Below are 24226 nucleotides of genomic sequence, written 5' to 3' on the forward strand. Positions count from 1 at the left end.
GTGTAACTCCATTGACATCAATGGAATGACTCCGTTTGTTTTTAAATCGAGGCACTCCGATACTATGTTACAGGGGGCCTGTAATGGGCTGTACATTCCACACAGGCCCTGAAAGGGTTGATGTGGGCCTGAAAAGCCAATTATGATATCTGGCTGCCCCTGAAGGGAGAGCAAGGCTTAACTGAACATGAAGCCCAGCTGGGCAGGGGCAGGCTGGCTGGTATAAAGCCAGGAAGCTGTCAGTTCAAGGAGTCTACAGGGAGAGAGTCTGTAGTGAGTCTCTGGGTGCAGAGAGGTGCGGAGAAAACCCAAGAGAGAGAATAAGCTTTGGGATCGTAGCCCTGGAAGAAGGGTCAACCCCAGAGGAACAGTGGAGAAAAATAGCCTGAGGGCTGAACAGGAAGAAGCCCAGGGAAACAGCAGCAAGCAGTAGGACTGAGCAAACAGTGGCTGCTTGTTATAGGGTCCCTGGGTTGGAACCCACTGTAAAAGGCAGGCCTGGGTTCCCCTTTCAGCCACTGGGAAGTGGCACAGGATTGTGAGAAACCCTGGTCTGGCAGGACTTTGTAGTCTGCCCTGCCTTCTGGCGTATCCTAGTGATTTTGGTGGGGGGGAAGACAACTTTGGGGGCAGGGGCAGTTCCAGGCCCCAGCACGCCAAGTGCGTGCTTGGGGCGGCAAGCCATGGGGGGTGGTCTGCTGGTCGCCACGAGGGCGGCAGGCAGGCTCTCTTCAGCGGCTTGCCTGCGGCGGGTCCGCTGGTCCCGCGGCTTCGGCGGACCTCCCGCAGGCAAGCCGCCGAAGGCAGTCTGCCTGCCGTGCTTGGGGTGGCAAAATGCCTAGAGCCGCCCCTGCTTGCGGGGAAGCGAATGACAGAAGTGGGAGCCAGACCAGATGAGAGCCGATTCCCCAGACACAGCTACAAGGGAGATGCCCCCAACTGTCAGTGAAGCCCGTGACAGGGTCATATTAGTATCTTAGATGGATAGCATTACACTGGGTAACTGAGATTAGAATCGGCCCTTGACACTTAGCATTTCATAGTGTGGTTGATTTTTACCAGGGTGCATGTTCCTTAAATGACAGTGCAGTTTTATTTTAATTTCACTGCACATCTGAGCATCACAGCATGTTTTTGAAATGCTGGTTCCAAGCACTGGGATTTAGAAGGGTAAAAAGATCCTGCTTTTTTCAGTTGTCTTAGATTCAATTTCATTATAGATTTTTTAAAGATACTTATTAAAAAAGACTTCACTTCATCTAGTGCCATTTGCTTAAGAAGTCAGAGAAGGGGGAACAAAACGAGTCTTTCATCTGGGGAGAAGGAAATTGTGTTGTACAGGTTTAGTGAAGAAGCAGACTACTTAATGACCATTCCAATACTTGGTGCTGAAAGCCTCTATACTTACTTTTTCTACTCTCTGGTGTAACCAGGCAAACAGTTTAACTCTGCATCTCCTATCAGATGTACCCAGAGCTTCCTATGAAAATATTACATTCTAAGGCCTGGTCTACACTGGGGGGGAGGTCAATGTAAGATACGCAACTTCAGCTACGTGAATAGCATAGCTGAAGTCGACGTATCTTATTTCGACTTACCTCCCGTCCTCACGGTTCGGGATCGACGGCCGCGGCTCCCCCATCGACTCTGCTTCTGCCTCTCCCCCTGGTTGAGTTCCAGAGTCGACGGGAGCGCGTTCGGGGACTGATTTATCGTGTCTAGATGAGATGCGATAAATCGATCCCTGGTAGATCGATCGCTACCCGCTGATCTGGCAGATAGTGTGGATGTACTCTAAAAGCTTGTTAAGAAATGGTATTCATGACAAAGGCTGCACAGATCTTCGTTAACACTTTCCTAAACAAGGTTGCCATATATGTGGTCATCATGTTATTAAAATCAACTACTCCATATACTGATAGCCTGCTTCCTCAAATGTGGAAGCAAATTTTCATTTAAGCAATTTGTCTTTTTACTGCAAAATACTGTTTGTTTATGGCACCACAGAAAGTATGCATCATAATAATACTGATATTGATTGCGATTTCCAATACCTGGTTTCCATAGATGCAAAAATATTTCTCTTGCCAGCTCATTTTCTGCTTTTGTTTGTTTTAGTCATGCTACAAAATGAATTCCCCACATTGCACTTTAACAACTTCACCTGCTCTGATCAGAGAAAGTCAGTCTAAAGTACCTCTGGCTACTGGGTAGCAAGTCCAGTTAAACATTGCTTAGATGGCTTGCTTCAACATTGAAAAGGCACTTCTAAGTTGTTTCTCTGAATACTCTTTTCCATTTGGAGTAAAGTAGCTGGCCTGTCTCTGATCCTATTTTAAGCCTGAAGACAGCTTCATTGAGTGTATCAGTTAAATTACATCATTCATCTATGATCTAGCATAGGAAACTGAGTTCTTATAGAGGATTATAACAGGAATATAACAATGTCATTTAAAAGATAAGGGGCTGAGAGGTATTTCTTGCATGTAAGGAGCAAGATAACACTTAATTCAACATATAGGGTCCCTACCAAGGGGAGTTTTGAGAGAAAAGTAGACAAAGAATCTCTTTGCTTAGTAATAAGAGAGGAAAATTAAATTCCCTCAGACAGTGACTTTTGGCTTTGTGGCGAAGTAGGATTGGCACTAGAATGCTTTTATTTTACTTAATTAATCTCAAGCATTCTCAGTTAATTTGGGAAGGTTTATGGGTTTTATTTTGTTGTTTGGATTGAAACTCTCACAGAAAAGCTCCTAGTCTGAAACTTTTAAAGATCAGGCACATTTTTACCCTTATGAGTTTTCAGTAGAATGTTCCCCAAGGAGTTAAAATGGCTAAAGTACCAAACCAAAGGCTTCCTGGATTGCAGAGATGGAAAAGAAAAATGCATGGGACTAGTTAAAGTTTTGCTCCTGAGTGGTTATTAAAGTAGACTGAAACAGGAAGGGGAGCTTTACTCTACCAGTGGAACTGGAAGAAGAACTGTGGGGATGCTAGCTTCTGCTTTAACCAGAGGAGCAGGACCTGGTCTCCAATCTGTTTTCTCTTCTTTTAGCCCTGGTTCCTGAATTAGATGGAGAACAGTGAATCAAGTTGGTTTAATGCAGCTTTGCTTGGGAGGGAATAAAGGGGAAATGGTTCAAAAGCACCCAGGTGGAGAGGAAGAGTATTTCTGAAGCTGACGGTCCAGCACTGGAAGGACAGCGCTAAACTTTCTATTAATCAATTAATAATAACCTTATCTGCTGCTAAGTTTGAAATGTTTCAGGGCCTGGTGGAATGTGCTGAGCATTTAGCAGATTAGGCCACTGCAGTCTTGGAAATTGAGACAGCAGATAGCTGTAACCACACACAGTTAGACAGTTAAAGTATTTCATCACCCTCAGGACTTCTTGGTCAACAGGCCTTGGTCCTCCTCCCTCTTCTGGAATTTCAGAGGGATGACAATGTAACTAATGAGTGTATTATTATTGTATGTTTGTCACTGCTTTGATTTGTCAGATTGTTTCCTTTTGTTTTGTGTTTTGAATAATCAGTAAAATATATGAAAACACAAAAAGAAAAAAGTGGGGAGTAGCTCTCAGAGAGGGCATAGTTGGCTGTACCACACAAGAATAATCACTTTGGAAGGGTGTCCAAAGCCATAATTTTCTGTTTTGCTTTTTTGCCTGAAACCATAATCTGATATTTATCAAATAAATGGAAGAAAATCCCATAGCTCAATTGTTTTGCTTCCTTCAATACACAGTGCCCCCCTCTGTTCTCTCTACACAGAATAAAGTTGCTTAGCTTCTTTACAAGGGGCCGACAAAGCACAGCAGAAGGGTGTGATATGTAAAGCACTCTAATTGCACCACTGGCACACTCAAAAGGTAACTTGTTCATGTTAACATACTCCTGTTTTGTTAATGCAAACTAGCTACATTATTTAGAGCATTGTAGCAGGGTCTACATGTGGGAGTTAGAGCATGTACACAAGCCCTTAAGATGCTTTGGGCCTGATTCTCCTCTCATGTCACCATATATTAGGAGTAACTCTGCTGAAGTCCAGAGGGATGATATTTGAGATGTGCAGTTGAGGAATCTCATGGAAAAGTTAAGCATACAGGTGAGTGTGCAAAATCCCTCTTCACTTGCAATAGGTGCTTAAATTATTTTTGTCAAAGCACTGTCTTCTGAAATTGAGTCCTTAATTTCCCCTTGTTTGTGCACTTTAAATGTCCTTTGAAAATTTAGCCTTCCGTTCAGTATCCTCCCTGCTCTGTTACAAATTGCTTAGTACCAAAGAGGTACTCAATACTCATACTTCACTGCTTTAAAAAATCGTCTAGAGATTGTTGGAAATGTGTGAGCATATCCAATCATCTTCAATCTCTACAAAGTTGGCCAAACACATTCAAAACTAATAGCAACATTTGCCCAAGTACAATAGAACCTCAGAGTTCTGAACACCAGTTACGAACTGACCAGTCAATCACACAATCACACACCTCATTAGGAACCGGAAGTACACAGTCAAGCAGCAGCAAAGACAAAAAACAAATACAGCACAGTACTGTATTAAATGTAAACGACTAAAAAAATAAAGGGAAAGTTTTAAAAAAGTTTTGACAAGGCTTGTTTCAGTTAAATTAGATGGTTAAAAGCAGCATTTTTCTTCTGCATAGTAAAGTTTCAAAGCTCCATTAGGTCAATGTTCAGTTGTAAACTTTTGAAAGAACAACCATAACATTTTGTTCAGAGTTATGAACAACCTCCACTCCTGAGGTGTTTGTAACTCTAAGGTTCTACTGTAATTAACATTTTCCACTCAATGTCATGCAGTCCAGTGTGATCAAGTGTAAAAGGAATACTAAATAAACTGCTAATCCTAAAAATTTGGCAAGAACATTCTGAGACTACCTGCCTTACTGTGGTCTTTTAGCACGTAGCAGATATTAATTAGCACATCCAGTAGCAGATAAACTAAGCCAAGTGAAACCAAAAACAGCAAGACAAAATAAAAAAACCCCAAACTAAAACCTTAGGTAAGCAAGGTCATTTTCATTACAACATCACACACCCAAGTTTATCAGAGGGAATGCAAAATAAACCTTTTTGTCATGATGTTCACAAAAGTATTCTGAAATTACTGGCTTTGCTAATGCTTTCAGTGAATAATACTTTGCACTTTCATCACAACTTTCATCTGAGAATCTTCCAGCACTTTGCAAACATTAAGGGATAGGCACAATTTATGTCTGCATAGGAGCAAAAGTGACCAGAGGAGCAGTTCTAAATGACATTGAACTAAAACATTGGTGCTAGCCATTTCAGAGTAGCTGTAAAGAGTGGAACAAAGGAAGCCATCAGCGATGAACAACAAGTTTTTTGGTCCTACAAAAGCCAGGATCTATGCTATATATTCTTGAGTGTCATCTACTGTCATCTTATCTTTCAACTATTTATATATATATATAGAGAGAGAGAGAGAGAGAGAGAGAGAGCACTCTTGTAACATCTCTCTCCCTGTAAAGGAAATCAAGTAATTAAAATTAACTATATAGTCTTAAAAATAGCTAGGTAACTTTACTGTTCTTCCACATATGTGATTTTATTTTGATTCTTTTCCTTGTCTCATGAGGGCAAGCATCAAGACTTCTGTGCTGCAGGGTTTTCTGGCATCACCACTGCCAACTCCTGACGGTCACAGGAGAGTCACTGGTCACTGCCAGTCTCCCCTGCACCTCATCCAGGTTAAGGAATCCACTTGAGTCATTCCCTGATGGCAACGATTACTTGGTTGTTAGGGAATAATGGTTGTGGCAATACAATTAACCTTTTATGGACATGACAACGTGCATTGTCCAAGGAGGCACACTAATGTGCTATTATAGAATTTTAGCCTGGAGTTGCTTTCCAGAAGTTTGGGGGATTTAACTTGCACAATTTTGCAGTAAGCATTAAATGTTATGTTGTAAGTAGACCCACTATCAGCAGAAGATCTGAATATCTGAACTGGTGCTGTTTGAAGTTGTTGCTGTACAAGCCACTTTTTTCTTTGTTCTTCACAACCCAAATGCAACAGGTAGAGGTGAAACAAAATCATCGGAGGACATATAATTGTTACTTTCCCCCCACCCCCTCCACTTAGACTGTATTGTAGGACTGTTTCTGTCACTGTTTGCAGACTTTTGCACAATGATTTTTTTTTTTTTGCAATAAGCATACTATGGCACCATATGATAGACATTGATCTCTTTCATGTTCTTTCACAACACATGCATTAAATTTAACATCTTTGTGGTGGGGGAAATACCAAAGAAACCCATCACAGTAGCATTTAACTTCAAAAAGTCTAATAACACAAAAATGAGGAGGTTAGTTAAACAGAAACAGTCACAAGAGTCTAATACCTGCAAGCTGCATGGAAATTTTATTAAAATACCAAAGCAGAGGCTCAAACAATATGGAAACCCCAAATAAATAACAAAAGTAAGAGGACCAAAAAAAGCCACCCTGGTTAAACAACAGAGTACAAGAGGCAGTTAGAGACAAAAAGATATCTTTTAAAAATTGGAAGTCAAATCCTACTGAAGAAAATAAAAAGGAGCATAAACTTGGCAAGTCAAGAGTAAAAGTATAATTAGGCCAAAAAAGAATGTGAAGAGCAACTAGCAAAAGATACACACACTAACAGCAAAAAACTTTAAGTACATCAGAAACAGGAAGCCTGCCAAACAGTCAGTGAGGCCACTGGATAACTGAGGTGTTAAAGGAGCACTCAGAGAAGAAAAGGCCATTGCAGAGAAGCCAAATAAATTCTTTACATTGGTCTTACCTGCAGAGGATGTAAGAGAGATTCTTACACCTGAGCCATTCTTTTTAGGTGACAAATCTGAGGAACTGTCCCAGACTGAGGTGTCAATAGAGGAGGTTTTGGAACAAATTGATAAATTAAACAGTAATAAGTCACCAAAGCCAGATCATATTCACCCAAGAGTTCTTAAAGAACTCAAATATGAGACTGCAGAACTGTGGTATGTAACCTAGCACTTAAATCAGCCTCTGTTCCAGATGAGCGGCTAATAGCTAATGTAATGCTGATTTTTAAAAAGGCTCCAGAGGCCATCCTGACAATTACTAGCCAGTAACCCTTACTTCAGTTTCAACCAATAGTAAAAAACAAAATTATCAGATGCATAGATGAACATGATATGTGTTCCAGCAGCTCCCATTGGCCTGGAGCAGCGAACCGCGGCCAGTAGGAGCCACGATCGGCCGGACCTGCGGACGCGGCAAGTACACAAACCGGCCTGGCCCACCATGGGCTTTCCCTACACAAGTGGCATCCCAAGTTTGGGAAACACTGTGATAGGGAACAGTCACAAAATGGCTTTTGTAATCATGCTTCATCAATCTATCATCAATTTATTAGAATTCTTTTAGGGGGTCAACAAATATGTGGAGAGGGGTGATCCAGTTGATATAGTGCATCTGGTCTTTCAGAAAGCCTTTGACAAGGTCTAGCACCAAAGGCAAAAACCAAAGTGGGCAGACATGCGATAAGAAAGAAGGTCCTCTCATGGATCAGTAACTGGTTAAAAAACAGGAAACAAAGGTAGGAATAACTGGTCAATTTTCACAGTAGAGAGAGGTAAATAGCGGGGTCCCTCAGAGATCTGTACTGGGATCATTGCTGTTCAACATATTCATAAATTATCTGGGGGAAAGGGGTAAACAGTGAGGTGGTGAAGTTTGCAGACAGTACAAAATTACTCAAGTCCAAAGCTAATTGTGAAGAGTTACAAAGGGATCACACAAAACTGGTGACTGGGCAACAGAATGGCAGATGAAATTCAATGTTGATAAATGCAAATAATGCACATTGGAAAATATCCCATCTCTGTATAAAAAATGATGGGGTTTAAATTAGGTGTTATCACTGAAGAAGGAGATCGGATAGATAAGACGACAGAAAATACTATAATGCCACTATATAAGTCCACCTTGAATACACCTTGAATACGGTGTGCAGTTCTGGTCACCCCATCTCAAAAAAGATACATTAGAATTGGAAAAAATACAGAGGATGACAACAAAAATGATTAGGGGCATGGAACAGCTTCCATATGAAGAGATTAAAAAGACGGGGACTGTTCATCTAAGAAAAGAGATGACTAAGGAGATATGACAGAAGTCTATAAAATCATGACTGTATGGAGTAAGTGAATATGTGAAGGGGTAAACAACACATTGTTCTGTTCATTCTCTTTGAGGAACTTGGCACTGAACACAGTCAGAAGACAGGATACTGGGTTAGGTGGACCATTGGTCTGACCCAGTATGGCCATTCTTATGTTATGTATTGCTTGTCTTTCTTTGCAGATGGCTACTCTGTTTCTTGATTTACTCTGTATGTTTGCATATCTTTCACTATTTCTAATACTTTCAGTTTTTGTAGCTGTTTCTTTGCTTGTTTTGCTGCTGCAGCAAATAGCAGCATTACAATTAAGATCACTCTGGCTTCATTATCTTTGGTGCCTAAAACAATATGATCTCTAATAAGATTGTCTGTAAGTGTACCAAATATGCATGATATGTCTAACTGGCATGACCTTTGTTGCATATTAGTGTATAGCTTCTATTTCACTTTATAGAATCATAGAATCTCAGGGTTGGAAGGGACCTCAGGAGGTCATCTAGTCCAACCCCCTGCTCAAAGCAGGACCAAACCCAACTAAATCATCCCAGCCAGGGCTTTGTCAAGCCTGACCTTAAAAACCTCTAAGGAAGGAGATTTCACCACCTCCCTAGGTAACCCATTCCAGTTCTTCACCACCCTACTAGTGAAAAAGTTTTTCCTAATGTCCAACCTAAACCTCCCCCTCTGCAACTTGAGACCATTACTCCTTGTTCTGTCATCTTCTACCACTGAGAACAGTCTAGATCCATCCTCTTTGGAACCCCCTTTCAGGTAGTTGAAAGCAGCTATAAAATCTCCCCTCTTTCTTCTCTTCTGCAGGCTAAACAATCTCAGTTCCCTCAGCCTCTCCTCATAAGTCATGTGCTCTAGCCCCCTAATCATTTTTGTTGCCCTCCGCTGGACTCTCTCCAATGTATCCACATCCTTCTTCTGGTGTGGGGCCCAAAACTGGACACAGTACACCAAATGAGGCCTCACCAGTGCTGAATAGAGGGGAATGATCACATCCCTTGATCTGCTGGAAATGCCCCTACTTATACAACCCAAAATGCCATTAGCCTTCTTGGCAACAAGGGCACACTGTTGACTCATATTCAGCTTTTCGTCCACCGTAACCCCTAGGTCCTTTTCTGTAGAACTGCTGCTCAGCCATTCGGTCCCTAGTCTGTAGCAGTGCATGGCCGGCTTCAGTCGTCCTAAGTGCAGGACTCTGCACTTGTCCTTGTTGAACCTCATCATATTTCTTTTGGCCCAATCCTCTAATTTGTCTAGGTCCCTCTGTATCCTATCCCTACCCTCCAGCGTATCAACCACTCCTCCCAGTTTAGTGTCCTCTGCAAACTTGCTGAGGGTGCAGTCCACACCATCCTCCAGATCGTTAATGAAGATATTGAACAAAACCGGCCACAGCACCGACCCTTGGGGCACTCCACTTGATACTGGCTGCCAACTAGACATGGAACCATTGATCACTACCCGTTGAGCCCGACCATCTAGCCAGTTTTCTATCCACCTTACCGTCCATTCATCCAGCCCATACTTCTTTAACTTGCTGGCAAGAATACTGTGGGAGACTGTATCAAAGGCTTTGCTAAAGTCCAGAAATAGCACATCCACTACTTTCCCCTCATCCACAGAGCCAGTTATCTCATCATAGAAGGCAATTAGGTTAGTCAGGCATGACTTGCCCTTGGTGAATCCATGCTGACTGTTCCTGATCACTTTCCCCTCCTTTAAGTGGTTCAGAATTGATTCCTTGAGGACCTGTTCCATGATTTTTCCAGGGACTGAGGTGAGACTGACTGGCCTGTAGTTCCCTGGATCTTCCTTCTTCCCTTTTTTAAAGATGGGCACTACATTAGCTTTTTTCCAGTCATCCAGGACCTCCCCCAATCGCCATGATTTTTCAAAGATAATGGCCAATGGCTCTGCAATCTCATCGGCCAACTCCTTAAGCACCCTCAGATGCAGTGCATCCGGCCCTGTGGACTTGTGCTCGTCCAGCTTTTCTAAATAGTCCCAAACTACTTCTTTCTCCACAGAGAGCTGGTCACCTCCTCCCCATACCGTGCTGCAGAGTGCAGCTGTCTGGGAGCTGACCTTGTCTGTGAAGACAGAGGCAAAAAAAGCATTGAGTACACTAGCTTTCTCCACATCCTCTGTCACTAGGTTCCCTCCCTCATTCAGCAAGGAGCCCACACTTTCCTTGACTTTCTTCTTGTTGCTAACATACCTGAAGAAACCCTTTTTGTTACTCCTAACATCTCCGGCTAGCTGCAACTCCAAGTGTGATTTGGCCTTCCTAATTTCACTCCTGCATGCCTGAGCAATACTTTTATACTCCTCCCTGGTTATTTGTCCAATCTTCCACTTCTTGCAAGCTGTTTTTTTGTGTTTAAAACTAGCAAGGATTTCACTGTTAAGCCAAGCTGGTCGCCTGCCATATTTACTTTTCTTCCTACACATCGGGATGGTTTGTTCCTGCATCCTCAATAAGGATTCTTTAAAATACAGCCAGCTTTCCTCGACTCCTTTCCCCGTCATGTTATTCTCCCAGGGGACCTTGCCCATCAGTTCCCTGAGGGAGTCGAAGTCTGCTTTTCTGATTATATACATTGATTATATACATTGAAAATATACCTCTGATATTCAGGGGCGGCTCCAGGCACCAGCACGCCAAGCGCGTGCCTGGGGCGGCAAGCCATGGAGGGCGCTCTGCCGGTCGCTGTGAGGGCGGCAGGCAGGTTGCCTTTGGCAGCATGCCTGCAGAGGGTCCACTGGTCCCGCGGCTTCGGTGGACCTCCTGCAGGCATGCCGCCGAATCCGCGGGACCGGAGACCTCCCGCAGGCAAGCCGCCGAAGGCAGCCTGCCTGCGGTGCTTGGGGCAGCAAAATACCTAGAGCCGCCCCTGCTGATATTGCATTGCTTTTAAGCACAAAGAATTTTTCTAAAGCATTTCAGATTACTTACACTTTTGCCTTTCTTCATCTCCTGGCTGTTAAGTGCTGACAGACTAGGAAGAAATCCTTACCCACTGCTTTATTCAGTGCATTATTCTTACAGCTACTTCCTACTTTATCCAGGAGTTCCTGAAGAAGTTCCAGTTTTCAGATATTTCCATGCATTTGCATCACAGCAGGGAGCAGGATGTTGATCACAGTCATTCCCAACATGATTCAGTGTCTCTAATAAGCTACAACTGAGAATGAAAAGAGTAAAATTAATAGATATTAAGGCTAGAAAAGGACCATTACATTATCTAGTCTGACTTCCTATATTACAGAATTTCTATATATAGAATTTCATTCAGTTGCTCCTGTATTGAGCTCAATACCTTTTCTGACTACACCAAATGTGACCAAGGAACTTCTTGATACCAACTGGCAGATGGCACAGTCGGTGAATAGGGTTTTACAGGAAGCCCCTAGGTCAGTTATATTTGTAACAATTCACTGAAAGGTGGCATGGGAGGTCTCCACTGAAAACCAGTAACAAACTTGTCATCATAACATTGCAAAATGTATGTAAGGATAATATTTAAGGAAGTATGTGCCTATACTGGAAATTATGTTCTTAAGTTCTGAGAGTAAAAGCAGGTCACTAGGAGTTGACAAACATGCTTCTTTCAGACAGGCAGGAGACACTTATCTGTCTGGTTATATGAAAATTGTATATCGGTTACTTCACAATGGATACCTATTTCATACTATGCCACCAGCTAATCAAGATTAAGAAATTAACAAGAGATCGTAAAATCTATGGGAACGAATACAAATAGGAGTGTTTCTAGTTTACGAATAAAGATCAAGATACATTTGGGATTGCAAAGGGACACCCTACTATCAAGTTAGCTGTCAGTGGGCTTGCTTCACAAACAGAAGATCACAGCCAAGCCAGGCTGTAATACACTGCAAGGATTTAGGGTGAATTTTTGCTCTTATGACATTATTATGTCATATTAAGTAAGTTTAGACTCCAGTATGTGTGTTATGATTTTATTTTATATGTAACCCTTTGCAATATTCTGCTTGCTCTCATTTGAATCTCTGTTCTTTGTTAAATCAATTCATACTTTTTTTTCTATAAATAAATCTAACTGCTGTGTGTTAAGCAGAGCTGGGTTCTGAGATAACTGTGAAGCTGGGATGTACTGGTCCTTTGGGAACAGTGGATCTGGGAATTCTGTGAGGGTCCAGTGGATCAGGGAGTGGGGATTACACTTGGGGGATTACACTTGGAGGATTCAGGGGTTGGAATATGCCTGTCAATAACCTGTAAAAAGAGAGGGGGGCATGCAGAGACCTGGAAGGCAGTACTTGCATTGCCAGAGGCTAAAGGTGCTGGGGAACAGACCCTCGGGGCAAGCACTGACAAGGTTTCCTCACCCTAAGGGCAGGTGGTAGTGAGGCGCCTCACAGCCTTGGGTACCCCCAGGAATCATCACAGCATATTTTCCAGAAGGGTGTCCAGTCTTGATTTGAAGACCTCAAGAAATGAAGAATCCATCACTCCCCTTGGTAGGTTGTTCCAGTGGTTAATCACTCACTGTTAAAAATGTGTGCCTTGTTTCTGATTTGAATTTGTCTGGCTTTAACCCTTTGCTAGATTGAGTAGCATTTTAATATGCAATATGTTCTCCCGTGAAAGAACTTATATACCATAATTAAGTCACCTCTTGATTTTCCTTTTGATAAGTTCATCAGTGAAGCTCATCAAGTCTATCGATTTTTTTTTTTTTTACAAATGCCTTTCTTCTGACACCATGTTAGGGTTTATGTAAACTGCACAGAGAAAACCATTTTTAGTGCACAACAAGTTTTGTTCATCCTACAAAACCCAGAAACTATGCTACATATTCTTGAGTACCATCTACTGGCACTGCAGCTATTAACTAACTATATATGTTCAGACAGAAAACAGTAGCAGTTTTGTAACAGTAGCAATTTCTTTATCTACACTAGAACTTTCACTCCACCAGTTGTAGCAATGGTGGGGAAAAACCCTAGCGTAGACAGGGTTTAAGAGAATACTGAACATAAATGCTTCCCCTGATCCCCCTGATGAGGGTTTCTGATCTTGTTCTGCCATCAGAGGGTGTTGGGTGATATGAAAGGCTTCCACAGGCAGAGAGTAAACATTAAAAGAACAACAGTAGAGATAAATATAAAAGTTTTGAGGTTTTAATATGCCATATGTGATAGATGCTGTATTTGGGGCAATTTTTGGTTTCTCTTTGGATTACATCTTTACTAACTGAGATCTGCCCAAGAAGTCAATCACATTTCTCTTCAGGGGACTGAGAATGCCAAAAATAACTCATTACTTACATAAGGTAGTCCTGGAGACATCTAATGAAGTGGTTAAAGTATCCAGCCTCCACTGCAGATAATCCTATCCAAGAGTGCAATCTCAAATGAGGACAGTACCAATGCCAGGGACAGTGTATGACAAAAAATATTATCCAGCTAAGGATCTCCTCGTTATGCATTGTGTCCTATGTTAATGAGATCTTCTTAATTCAAAGCACTGAGCATTCAGTAGTGATGAATGTAACTGTCATTTTCTTTTTCCTAGTTAATAAATCTTTAGTTAGTTTATTACAGGATTGGCTACAAGTGTTGTCTTTGGTTTGAGATCTGAAGTGCAACTGACCTGGGGTAAGTGACTAGTCATTTGGGACTGGGAGTAACCTGAATATTGATGTGATTTTTGGTGTAAGTGACCATCTATCACAAGACCAGCTTGCCTCAGTGGCAAGATAGGCTGGGATGTCCACAGGGACTGTCGGAGACTCCATGGTAAAGTGCACTCCATAGTGCTTTAAGAGTTCACGCCCGTTACTGGGTTGGTGAAATCTAATTAGAGAACATACCACTGGTTTGGGGTGTCTGCCCTGCTTCTTGACAGTTGCCCTGAGGTTGGCACTCAAGGTCATGAGCCACTCCACACAGCATGAAAGTGATGTTGGCTGGCATCCTGTTATTATTGATAATGTGAGTGTACATGCATTTTGTTTTCACCACTTTCAGGGATAGTCCATATTCCTCACTGACAGTTTTTACAGAAATAGCATTATATCATCAGTATATCTGAGGTCAGTTAAAAAGTGTTTGCCAATGGAAATCCCAGCTCCTTCCACTTTATCCAACTGTCCAGGCTTGTCTCATAATAAATTCTGCATACATGTTGAAAAGACTTGGGCACAGAATGCACCATTGTCTCTCACTCTGCCAGATGGAAAACCACTTGCTGGCTCCTGCTGCTGTTTGCACCGCGGTCTCTTGTTGACAGTACAGAGTTGTGATGAGTTCAATGAATGCTTTGGAATCTCCTCATCTGCCAGGATCTTACAGAAGCAGTGATGTCGGACAGTACCAAATGCTTTGGAGTCATCAATTCATAGCCAAATACATGACAGTAACTCTGAACTGTCTTGATCACTGAACATCTGTGACTTGAAGGGCGTTTCTGGTCCATGAGCACCCTGGTGGGGTAACTCTGGAAGGCTTCTGTGGTTGCTCTGGCAACCAGGAATTTGGGGCATTGATTCACAATGGTCAAGATGTAGGATGCACTGCTTTGGCTTGCGTTCATCCCCAAGTGGTCCAGTACTACCAACTCCGAGGGCATGCTGGTCTCCATCATCTGGAGAGGGGCCCTGTCTCCCTCCCTGGAGTTCCTTCTGCTGGCACAGACTGGGTGGTCGTCATGCCAATCCTGAATGGCTCAGGCCATCCCCACCTAGTAAAACCTCATGTGAACATTCATCTCAGTCTTCTTGGGGCCAGAGTGGCCCAAAGTATCATGATAGGCTTTGGAGAACCATATCAGCTGCCATGTGGGGCAGCACTATCTGGGTGATTTCTTCATTTGTCCTGGAGTCTGCTTGCTCTCTCTCTCTCAGGGGATGATGTGGGTCTCCGTGCCAGCTGGGAAGCTTCAGTACACCTTCAGCCAAGCCCCAAATATCAAGTACGGGTAACCCAATTCCAGAATAGATGGCTGTCTAGCCCTGTCTCTCAGGTGTTTGCAACCCCACTCCCTCCACAACCTCCTCCTTAAAGTTCTCAAACTCCATATTGGGGTATTGGACCTGGAGGGAGTGTAAAGGCTGCTGAGCAACAGCATTACAAGTGCCTTCTGCCAATTGTTGTGTCAGGTCATGTTCTAGGTCCTAGGCCAGGGAAGGCCTCATCTTTTTGATGGAATGAAGGATCACTTGGAGGCTATTGCTGAAGTCCCTGAGTGGCTTGGTAGGTTTCTCAGCCTGAGCACAGAACACCTTCATCTGTTCATGGGACTTGGATCGCTACCCCTTCCTGCTTCTCCACATGGGCACCTTGAATGCCCTTGAGTGGATGACCTTGAGCGGATCACTGCAGACTACGTGGCTCTGGGAAGAAGGATAAAGGAGTTTGAGGTGCAAGTAGTGTTCTCGTCCATCCTCCCTGTGCAGGGAAGAGGCCTGGGTAGAGACTGTCAAATTGTGGAAGTCAATGAATGGCTACGCAGGTGGTGTTGGAGAGAAGGCTTTAGATTCTTTGACCATGAGATGGTATTTCAAGAAGGAGGAGTGCTAGGCAGAGACGGGCTCCACCTACGAAGAGAGGGAAGAGCATCTTCGCAAGCAGGCTGGCTAACCTGGTGAGGAGGGCTTTAAACTAGGTTCACCAGGGGAAGGAGACCAAAGCCCTGAAGTAAGTGGAGAAATGGGATACCGGAAGGAAGCACGAGCAAGAGAGTGCAAGAGGGGAGGACTCCTGTCTCAGACTGAGAAAGCGGGATAATCAGCAAGTTATCTTACGTGCCTATACACAAATGCAAGAAGCCTGGGAAACAAGCAGGGAGAACTGGAAGTCCTGCCACAGTCAAGGAACTATGATGTGATTGGAATAACAGAGACTTGGTGGGATAACTCACATGACTGGAGTACTGTCATTGATGGATATAAACTGTTCAGGAAGGACAAGCAGGGCAGAAAAGGTGGGAGAGTTGCATTGTATGTAAGAGAGGAGTATAACTGCTCAGAGCTCTGGTATGAAACTGCAGAAAAACCGGAGAGTCTCTGGATTAAGTTTAGAAGTGTGAGCAACAAGAGTGATGTCGTGGTGGGAGTCTGCTGTAGACCACCAGACCAGGGGGATGAGGTGGACAAGGTTTTCTTCCGGCAACTAACAGAAGTTACTATATCGCAGGCCCTGGTTCTCATGGAAGACTTTAATCACCCTGATATCTGCTGAAAGAGCAATACAGCGGTGCACAGACAATCCAGAAAGTTTTGGAAAGTGTACAGGACAATTTCCTGGTGCAAGCGCTGGAAGAACCAACTAGGGGCAGAGCTCTTCTAGACCTGCTGCTCACAAACTTGGAAGCATTAATAGGGGAAGCAAAAGTGGATGGGAACCTGGGAGGCAGTGACCATAAGATGGTTGAGTTCAGGATCCTGACACAAGGAAGAAAGGAGAGCAGCAGAATACAGACCCTGGACTTCAGAAAAGCAGACTTTGACTCCCTCAGGGAACTGATGGGCAGGATCCCCTGGGAGAATAACATGAGAGGGAAAGGAGTCCAGGAGAGCTGGCTGTATTTTAAAGAATCCTTATTGAGGTTGCAGGAAAAAAACATCCCGATTTGTAGAAAGAATAGTAAATATGGCAGGCGACCAGCTTGGCTTAACTGTGAAATCCTTGCTGATCTTAAACACAAAAAAGAAGCTTACAAGAAGTTAAAGATTGGACAAATGACCAGGGAGGAGTATAAAAATATTGCTTAGGCATGCAGGAGTGAAATCAGGAAGGCCAAATCACACTTGAAGTTGCAGCTAGCAAGAGATGTTAAGAGTAAAAGAAGGGTTTCTTCAGGTATGTTAGCAAGAAGAAGAAAGTCAAGGAAAGTGTGGGCCCCTTCCTGAATCAGGGAGGCAACCTAGTGACAGAAGATGTGGAAAAAGCTAATGTACTCAATGCTTTTTTTGCCTCTGTTTTCACAAACAAGGTCAGCTCCCAGACTGCTGCACTGGGCAGCACAGCATGGGGAGGAGGTGACCAGCCCTCTGAGGAGAAAGAAGTGGTTCAGGAATATTTAGAAAAACTGGAGAAGCACAAGTCCATGGGGCCGGATGCGCTGCATCCAAGGGTGCTAGAGGAGTTGGGCAGTGGTGAGCTGCAGCCGGTTCGCACCGGTTCATGCGAACCGGTTGTTAAATTTAGAAGCTCTTTTAGAACCAGTTGTTCCCCATGGGACAAACTGGTTCTAAAAGGGCATTTAAATTTAACAAGCGCTCCCTGCTGCCTGGCCCCAGCTCACCTCAGCTCTGCCTCTACCTCCTGCCATGAATGCTCCTCCCTGCTTCTCCTCCCGCCCTGCTTCCCACGAATCAGCTGTTCGCACGGGAAGCCTGGGAGGGCTGAGAAGCAAGCAGGCTTCCCCGGCCCAGGAAGACTACGCTGAGGTAGGAAACTAGGGGGGGCCGTGTACCCCGGCCGGTCTCCAGCCGCGGCCCGTCCCTGGCCGCCCGTCCCCGCATCCCTGGCCACCCGGCCCCAGCCGCGGCATCCTCCCCTGTCCCCGCATCCCCCCCCCATCCCCGCGTTCCCAGCCCCGCGTTCCCGGCCACGACCCTGCCCAGCCCCACGTCCCCGACCCTCCCTGGCCACCCGGCCCTGCGTTCCCGGCCGCGACCCGCCGCGGCCGCGGCCCCGGCCCCGCGTCCCTCCCTGGCCCTGCGTCCCTGGCTGCCTGTCCCCCACCGCCCCATCCTACCCGGATGCCTGGCTCTGGACACGGCCCCCCAGCTCCGGCCCGGCCTGGCCCCGTGGCTCCAGCCGCCCATGCTGTTTTGCCACGGGGCCGGGCTCCGGCAGCGCAGGTCTGGGCGTGGCAGCGGCCCCGGCTGCCCGGCTCCAGCTCTGGCCGCGGCCCTCCCTGGCTCCACCCGGCCAGCCGCCTGGCTCCCGCCACATCCTCCAGCTCCGGCCGCGCGACTCCTGTCCCGGCCCCGCATCCCCAGGCTCCCGGCTCCAGCAGTGGCCGGACTGTAGCGCCACCAGCCACATCCAGGCAGCGTGGTAAGGGGGCAGGGAGGGGGTGTTGGAGAGAGGTAGGGGAGTTTGGGGGTGGGGGGGTCAGAGGGCAGGGAACAGGGGGATTGAATAGGGGCAAGGGTCCTGGTGGGGCAGTCAGAAAGGATCAGGGGTTGGATGGGGCGGTGTGAGGCAGTCAGGGGCAAGGGTTCCAGGGGCAGTCAGGGGACAGAGAGAAGGGGTGATTGGATGGGGCAGGGGTCCTGGGGGGCCATCAGGAATGAGAGGAGGGGTTGGATGGGGCGGCGGAGGGTACTCAGGGTACAGGGAAGGGGGGTGGATGGGGCAGGGGTCCCTGGGGTGGGGGGGCATCAAGGAACGCGGGAGGTTGGTTGGGGCAGGAGTCCGGGGGGGGCATGATCCCTCCTGGGGTGAGGGGGGAACCGGTTGTTATGATTTTGGCAGCTCATCACTGGAGTTGGGGGATGTGATTGCAGAGCCATTGGCCATTATCTTTGAAAACTCATGGCGATTGGAGGAGGTCCTGGATGACTGGAAAAAGGCTAATGTAGTCCCCATCTTTAAAAAAGGGAAGGAGGAGGATCCGGGGAACTACAGGCCAGTCAGCCTCACCTGAAATCAATTCTGAAGCATGTAGAGGAGAAGAAAGTGATCGGGAACAGTCAATACGGATTCACCAAGGGCAAGTCATGCCTGACCAACCTGATTGCCTTCTATGATGAAATAGCTGGCTCTGTAGATATGGGGAAGTGGTGGATGTGATATACCTTGACTTTAGCAAAGCTTTTGATACAGTCTCCCACAGTATTCTTGCTAGCAAGTTAAAGAGGTATGAATTGGATGAATGGACTATAAGGTGGATAGAAAGCTGGCTAGATCATCGGGCTCAATGGGTAGTGATCAATGGCTCGATGTCTAGTTGGCAGCCGATATAAGCATAGTTCCCCAGGGGCTGGTCCTGGGGCCCGTTTTGTTCAACATCTTCATTAATGATCTGGATGATGGGATGGATTTTACCTCAGCAAGTTTGTGGATGACACTAAGCTGGGGGGAGAGATAGATACGCTGGAGGGTAGGGATAGGGTCCAGAGCAACTTAGACAAATTGGAAGATTGGGCCAAAAGAAATCTAATGAGGTTCAACAAGGACAAGTGCAGAGTCCTGCACTTAGGATGGAAGAATCCCATGCACTGCTATGGGCTGGGAACCAACTGGCTAAGTGGCAGTTCTGCAGAAAAGGACCTGGGGATTACAGTGGATGAGACGCTGTATATAAGTCACAATACCCACTTCTTCAGAATACCCACTTGCATCTGAAGAAGTGGGTATTCACACAGATCCAGACTAACACGGCTACCCCTCTGATACTTGTATATAAGTCAACAGTGTGCCCTTGTTGCCAAGAAGGCTAATGGTATATTGGGGTGCATTAGTAGGAGCATTGCCAGCAGATGGAGGAAAATGATTATTTCCCTCTATTTGGCACTGGTGAGGCCTCATCTGGAGTATTGCGTCCAGTTTTGGGCCCCTCACTACAGAAAGGATGTGGACAAATTGGAGAGAGTCCAGCAGAGGGCAACAAAAAATATTAGGGGGCTGGAGCACATGACTTATGAGTAGAGGCTGAGGGAACTGGGATTGTTTAGTTTGCAGAAGAGAAGAGTGAGGGGGGATTTGATAGCAGCCTTCAACTACCTGAAGAGGGGGTTCCAAAGAGGATGGAGCTAGGCTTGTTCTGTCATCTGCTTCTGGCAGATGACAGAACAAGAAGCAATGGTCTCAAGTTGCAGTGGGGAGGTCTAGGTTGGATATTAGGAAAAACCATTTCAGTAGCAGGGTGGTGAAGCACTGGAATGGGTTACCTAGGGAGGTGATGGAATCTCCATCTGTAGAGATTTTTAAGGTTCGGCTTGACAAAGCCCTGGCTGGGATGATTTAGTTGGGGTTGTTCCTGCTTTGAGTAGGGGGTTGGACTAGATGACCTCTTGAGGTCGCTTCCAACCTCAATCTTCTATGATTCTATGATTTTGTATATTAACTTTCCTACTAACTTGAGAATGTGATAGCATAGTAGTTGAAGTTTCTTTTTGTCCCTTAAGAATTTTTTAACTGTTGTTCCATCTCCTGGCAGCTACGATGTTATTTGAGAAAAAAAAATTTTGTGTGGAAAAAATTCAAAATGTCCTGAATTTTCAATTACAAAAACCCTGCCTTTTCCCCCTCTTTTTCCAGTGACAAAATGGAAAAGAGGGAAAAAAGGGAGGGAAAAATGAAAATTAAAGCAAATCTATTTTTGGTGTCTGAATTTTTAATTTAAAGATGGAAAAATAAAAGCTCTACAAATTTCAGTGACCAAATTTTGTTTTTGAAAAAGGCCATTTTTTGCTGACAATGAATGAAAAATTTCAACCAGCTTGAATTAAAATGTATAAAGTATATAAATCAGGGGTTCTCAAACTGGGTGTTGGGACTCCTTGGGGAGTCACAAGGTTATTATATGGGGGATCCCAAGCTGTCAGCCTCCACTCCAAACTCCGCTTTGCCTCCTGCATTTATAATAGTGTTAAATATATTAAAAAGTGTTTTTAATGTATAAACTCAGAGGCTTGCTATTTGAAAGGGCTCACCAGTACAAAAGTTTGAGAACCACTGATATAAATCAATTAGTGATAATGTAATATTAATTATAAAAAGTAACCGAAGGTAGCCACTTTTTAATTTTTGAACTTTTATTTTTACTATGAGAGTTTTAGATTAAACCTTTAAGATCAAGGTCCTGTTCCTCTACATGAACATAACTGTTTGTAGGAGAAAGGATTTGCTCCAATATGTTTGGTTCAAGAGGATTGTGCTGGATTGCAAATTTCTTCCTCTCTCTTCCCTACCCCCCATTCTCCCTCTATCTTAGTTTACACAAATAGGTTCATTATTAGTGGGTGGTTACTGTTTCACTATACTAATTACACAGCAGAAAATTATTCCAGACTAGATAGAAAAAAAATGTGCATGCCTCTGAGACCATGCCTTCAAATGGTGCATCATATTTGCCTGAGTTTTATTGTGTGTGTCAAATGTAGGTTGTAAGCTCTTTGGGGACGAGGATGTCCTCATTTTGGTGTCTTGTGCAGTGCCCAGAGCATTGTTGGCGCTTACTAATGAGAACAGTCTGTACAGGGCCAAGCACACGGATGTGGCTCAGCAAATACAAATTAATTTCTTGTGGTATGGCAAATAGAGCGTAGGTTCTCCTGAGAGAGGTGGTGGGTGGGTGTGAGTGGGGAGCAGCTATGGGGACAGACGGGCATACCGGCCAAAAGCAGGAATGAATTATGTATATTGTGGTCATGCCTAGAGGCCTCACCCAGGTTAAGGGCCAGGGCCTAGGTATACGTTTATACTATGGAAGGTCCCTGCCCACATAGGCGGCAGGTTATATGGGCTCGAGGTGCCTGAGCACCAGGAATATTCAGGGCTGGGGGCTGTGCTCCAGCAATATTTGGAGCTGGGTCTCTCCTCCAGCCCTGCCTGGATCGGGCCCCCCGCCGCGTCCCTGCCTGAGAGAAAGTGGCGGGTGCCTCTCCCGTGCCTGCTTGCGCTGCCGGTGTAGCACATTCCTATGTGGAGCGGCTCCCAGCAGCACTGCTGTCTGCTGCCCCAGGATCCCCTAATGGCAGGGCAGGCTGCCCTTACCCTGCCCTTCCGCCCTAGCCCTGAGCCTCTCCAACACCCCAAACCCTCATCCCCAGCCAGAGCCTCATCCCCCCGCACCCTAATCCTCTGCCCCAGCCCTGAGCCCCCCCCTGCATCATGAATCCCTCATCCACAGCCCTCACCCCTGCACTCCCTCCTATCCCCAACCTCCCTCCCTGAGGGTGCACCCCTCCCCCTTCCCACACACCCCTTCCTACCCCTTACTACCCCCAAACTTCCTCCCAGAGCCTGCATCCCTCACTCCCTCCTACGCCCCCAGCCCAGAGCCTGCACCCCTCACCCCTCCTGCACCCTAATCCCCAGCCCAGGACCTGCACCCCAGACCCGCTCTCCCAGAGCCTTAGGCAGGTGGGGGCAGAGTTTGGGGGCATGGAGTTGGGGGGGCGGGTTCTGGGCACCATCAAAATTTCTACAAACTTGCCACCCCTGCCTGCCCAGCCTTGCTCACATGCAGCAGGGATCGAATGGAGCCCCTCACGCAGGGCAGGGGTGTGGAGGGGGCCCATCCCCGGGGTATCCGACCTGGGCTATGGAGATCATTTGAGCGGGAAGCTGGAAGGCAGCGACGCAGTTGTGTGGGAGCCCCTGGTGCGGGGGGGCTCGGGCTGGCCGACTCAGGGCACGGGGGAGGGGTTAGCAGCGGTCTGCACCCAGGGCTCTGCGGGGCGGAGGAGCGCGGGGCGGGGGCCGGCCGGGCTCTGCGGGGCGGGGAGAAAGACTCTCCCCGCGCCCGCCGCCGGGCCAGCAACGCGGCCCCTCTGCCCCGCCATGGCTGCGCGCTGGGAGCGCCTCTTCGACTCCGTGGGACACTTCGGCAGGTAGCGGGACGGGACCCCAGCGCCGGGCAGGGCAGCGCGGGGCGGGTGTTTTCCCAGGGAAACTGAGTCATCCCGAGCCTGGTCCCGGGCAGCGGGGGAGCTCCTGGGAAGCAGCGACTGCCGGACCCACGGCCGAGGAGGAGCGTGGCGGCTCCCTGCCCTGCTGGCCCCCCGGGGGCTGCCACGCTTCAAAATACCGAGTCAAACCTACCTCGTACCCGCCCGGCGGGCTGCGAGACCCCACTGCCGCTTGCCGGGGCGCACCTGCACTCCGCAGGCAAAGGGCGGGCTTGCGGCGTCGTGCATTGGTGGCAGGCAGGTGTTTCCCACGGACGTGTCTAGGGCTCCCGGGGGGAAATGTGCTGTGCTGAGTCCCACCTCACAAAAACAGATTATCTGCATCTGGCCCGTAGTCCCAGCTACAGCCCAGCAGCGAGGGTCTCTTCTCAGCGCGAGCTAAGAAGCGCTTCCAAGTACGTGCGGATTTTGTTGTTTCTGCTGCTAGTGAGAGCAGAAGTTCTGGTATGTGGCTCAGCTCTCGAAGTGCCCCTACTACCTCCTGGTGAAAGCAGTTACTAGCGCCTTAGAGACAGTTTTCTAAACAACTCTCTTCACAGCGCTTCTCGCACATAACGAGGGAAGAATTTAATAATGAGGCAGCCTGCCAACTAGTCTTGCTCCCACTCAGGTCAATGGCTATATTTCTTTTGGCGGTTGATAAGAGTTACATTAGGTCAGGTTAGGACCTCACAGGATAAGCCCCAAATTACAAAAACGTAATAATATGTATTCAGCCTGAGCTATACAAGTTTTCTAAAGGTTACAGCTGGAGAAACAAATAAAGTCCTGGCCTATTATGGGTGTATTACCCTCCTCCCCTCCCAGTATATGTAAGTAACTTTTATTATTGTTTTTAGGATTGACATCATTGCCTAACAAGAATTGTTTTAACCCCAAATGATCTCCTGCATCTATTATGAAATGGCTGCTTTAATGGTGTGTTTAATTAGTTTTGATTCATGCATAATAATACAGCTGAGAATCCTTGTTAGCAAATCAAATATCCTCCTCTGTCAACCTATTTTTATAAGCTCATATAAATCATGTTGTGCTATATATGGTTTAAATAGTTTTTGCACAGTTAGATTCTGAGCAATCCGAACATGACTGATAGTATTTTGGAACTGGTTTGGTTATTTTAAACTCCAGCTCATACAGTAAAGAATGGCCAGCTGTTAATTTAAAAAAAAATCACTTTTAGTTAAAAGCATTAAATTTGCACGGTTAATACTAATCCCTTTTTTTATCAGGCTCCCTTTCAAAATCTACTTTGGTGCCTACAGCCATTCAAATATTGATTCTGTCTTGTGCATACAAATTGTTGATTTAAAAATAAATGAAAATAATTTCAAGCTGGCGTTCAGCATTTCATTTAAAATATTCCAGCAGTTTCTCAATATTTCAAGTC

At 45.9% G+C, this 24226-nt stretch overlaps 1 protein-coding gene and 1 long non-coding RNA gene across 6 annotated transcripts in view; one reads left to right on the forward strand and one right to left on the reverse strand.

Annotated features, from left to right (window-relative positions):
• The window catches only part of LOC120400500, a 43372-nt gene extending 20287 nt beyond the window's left edge, over positions 1–23085 (reverse strand). The window contains exons 1-2 of the long non-coding RNA XR_005595866.1: positions 22970–23085; positions 11157–11385 (exon numbers count right to left, since the gene is read on the reverse strand). This is a non-coding gene — a long non-coding RNA (uncharacterized LOC120400500). The remainder of the gene's footprint in view (positions 1–11156; positions 11386–22969) is intronic.
• SLC22A16 (solute carrier family 22 member 16) overlaps positions 22614–24226 on the forward strand; it is a 58074-nt gene continuing 56461 nt past the window's right edge. Inside the window, exons 1-2 of one of the 5 annotated variants that reach the window (XM_039529095.1) lie at positions 22638–22758; positions 23172–23231. In XM_039529095.1, coding sequence (XP_039385029.1) covers positions 22709–22758; positions 23172–23231 — 110 coding nt within the window. In that variant the 5' untranslated portion in view covers positions 22638–22708. Of the gene's footprint in view, positions 22759–23042; positions 23232–23262; positions 23281–24226 lie in introns of those variants that run through there. The other 4 variants (XM_039529096.1, XM_039529097.1, XM_039529094.1 and 1 more) reach the window with 4 other exon arrangements.

This window comes from Mauremys reevesii, linkage group 3 (genome assembly GCF_016161935.1).
Source record: "Mauremys reevesii isolate NIE-2019 linkage group 3, ASM1616193v1, whole genome shotgun sequence".
In the NCBI taxonomy this organism is placed as follows: Eukaryota; Metazoa; Chordata; order Testudines; family Geoemydidae; genus Mauremys; species Mauremys reevesii.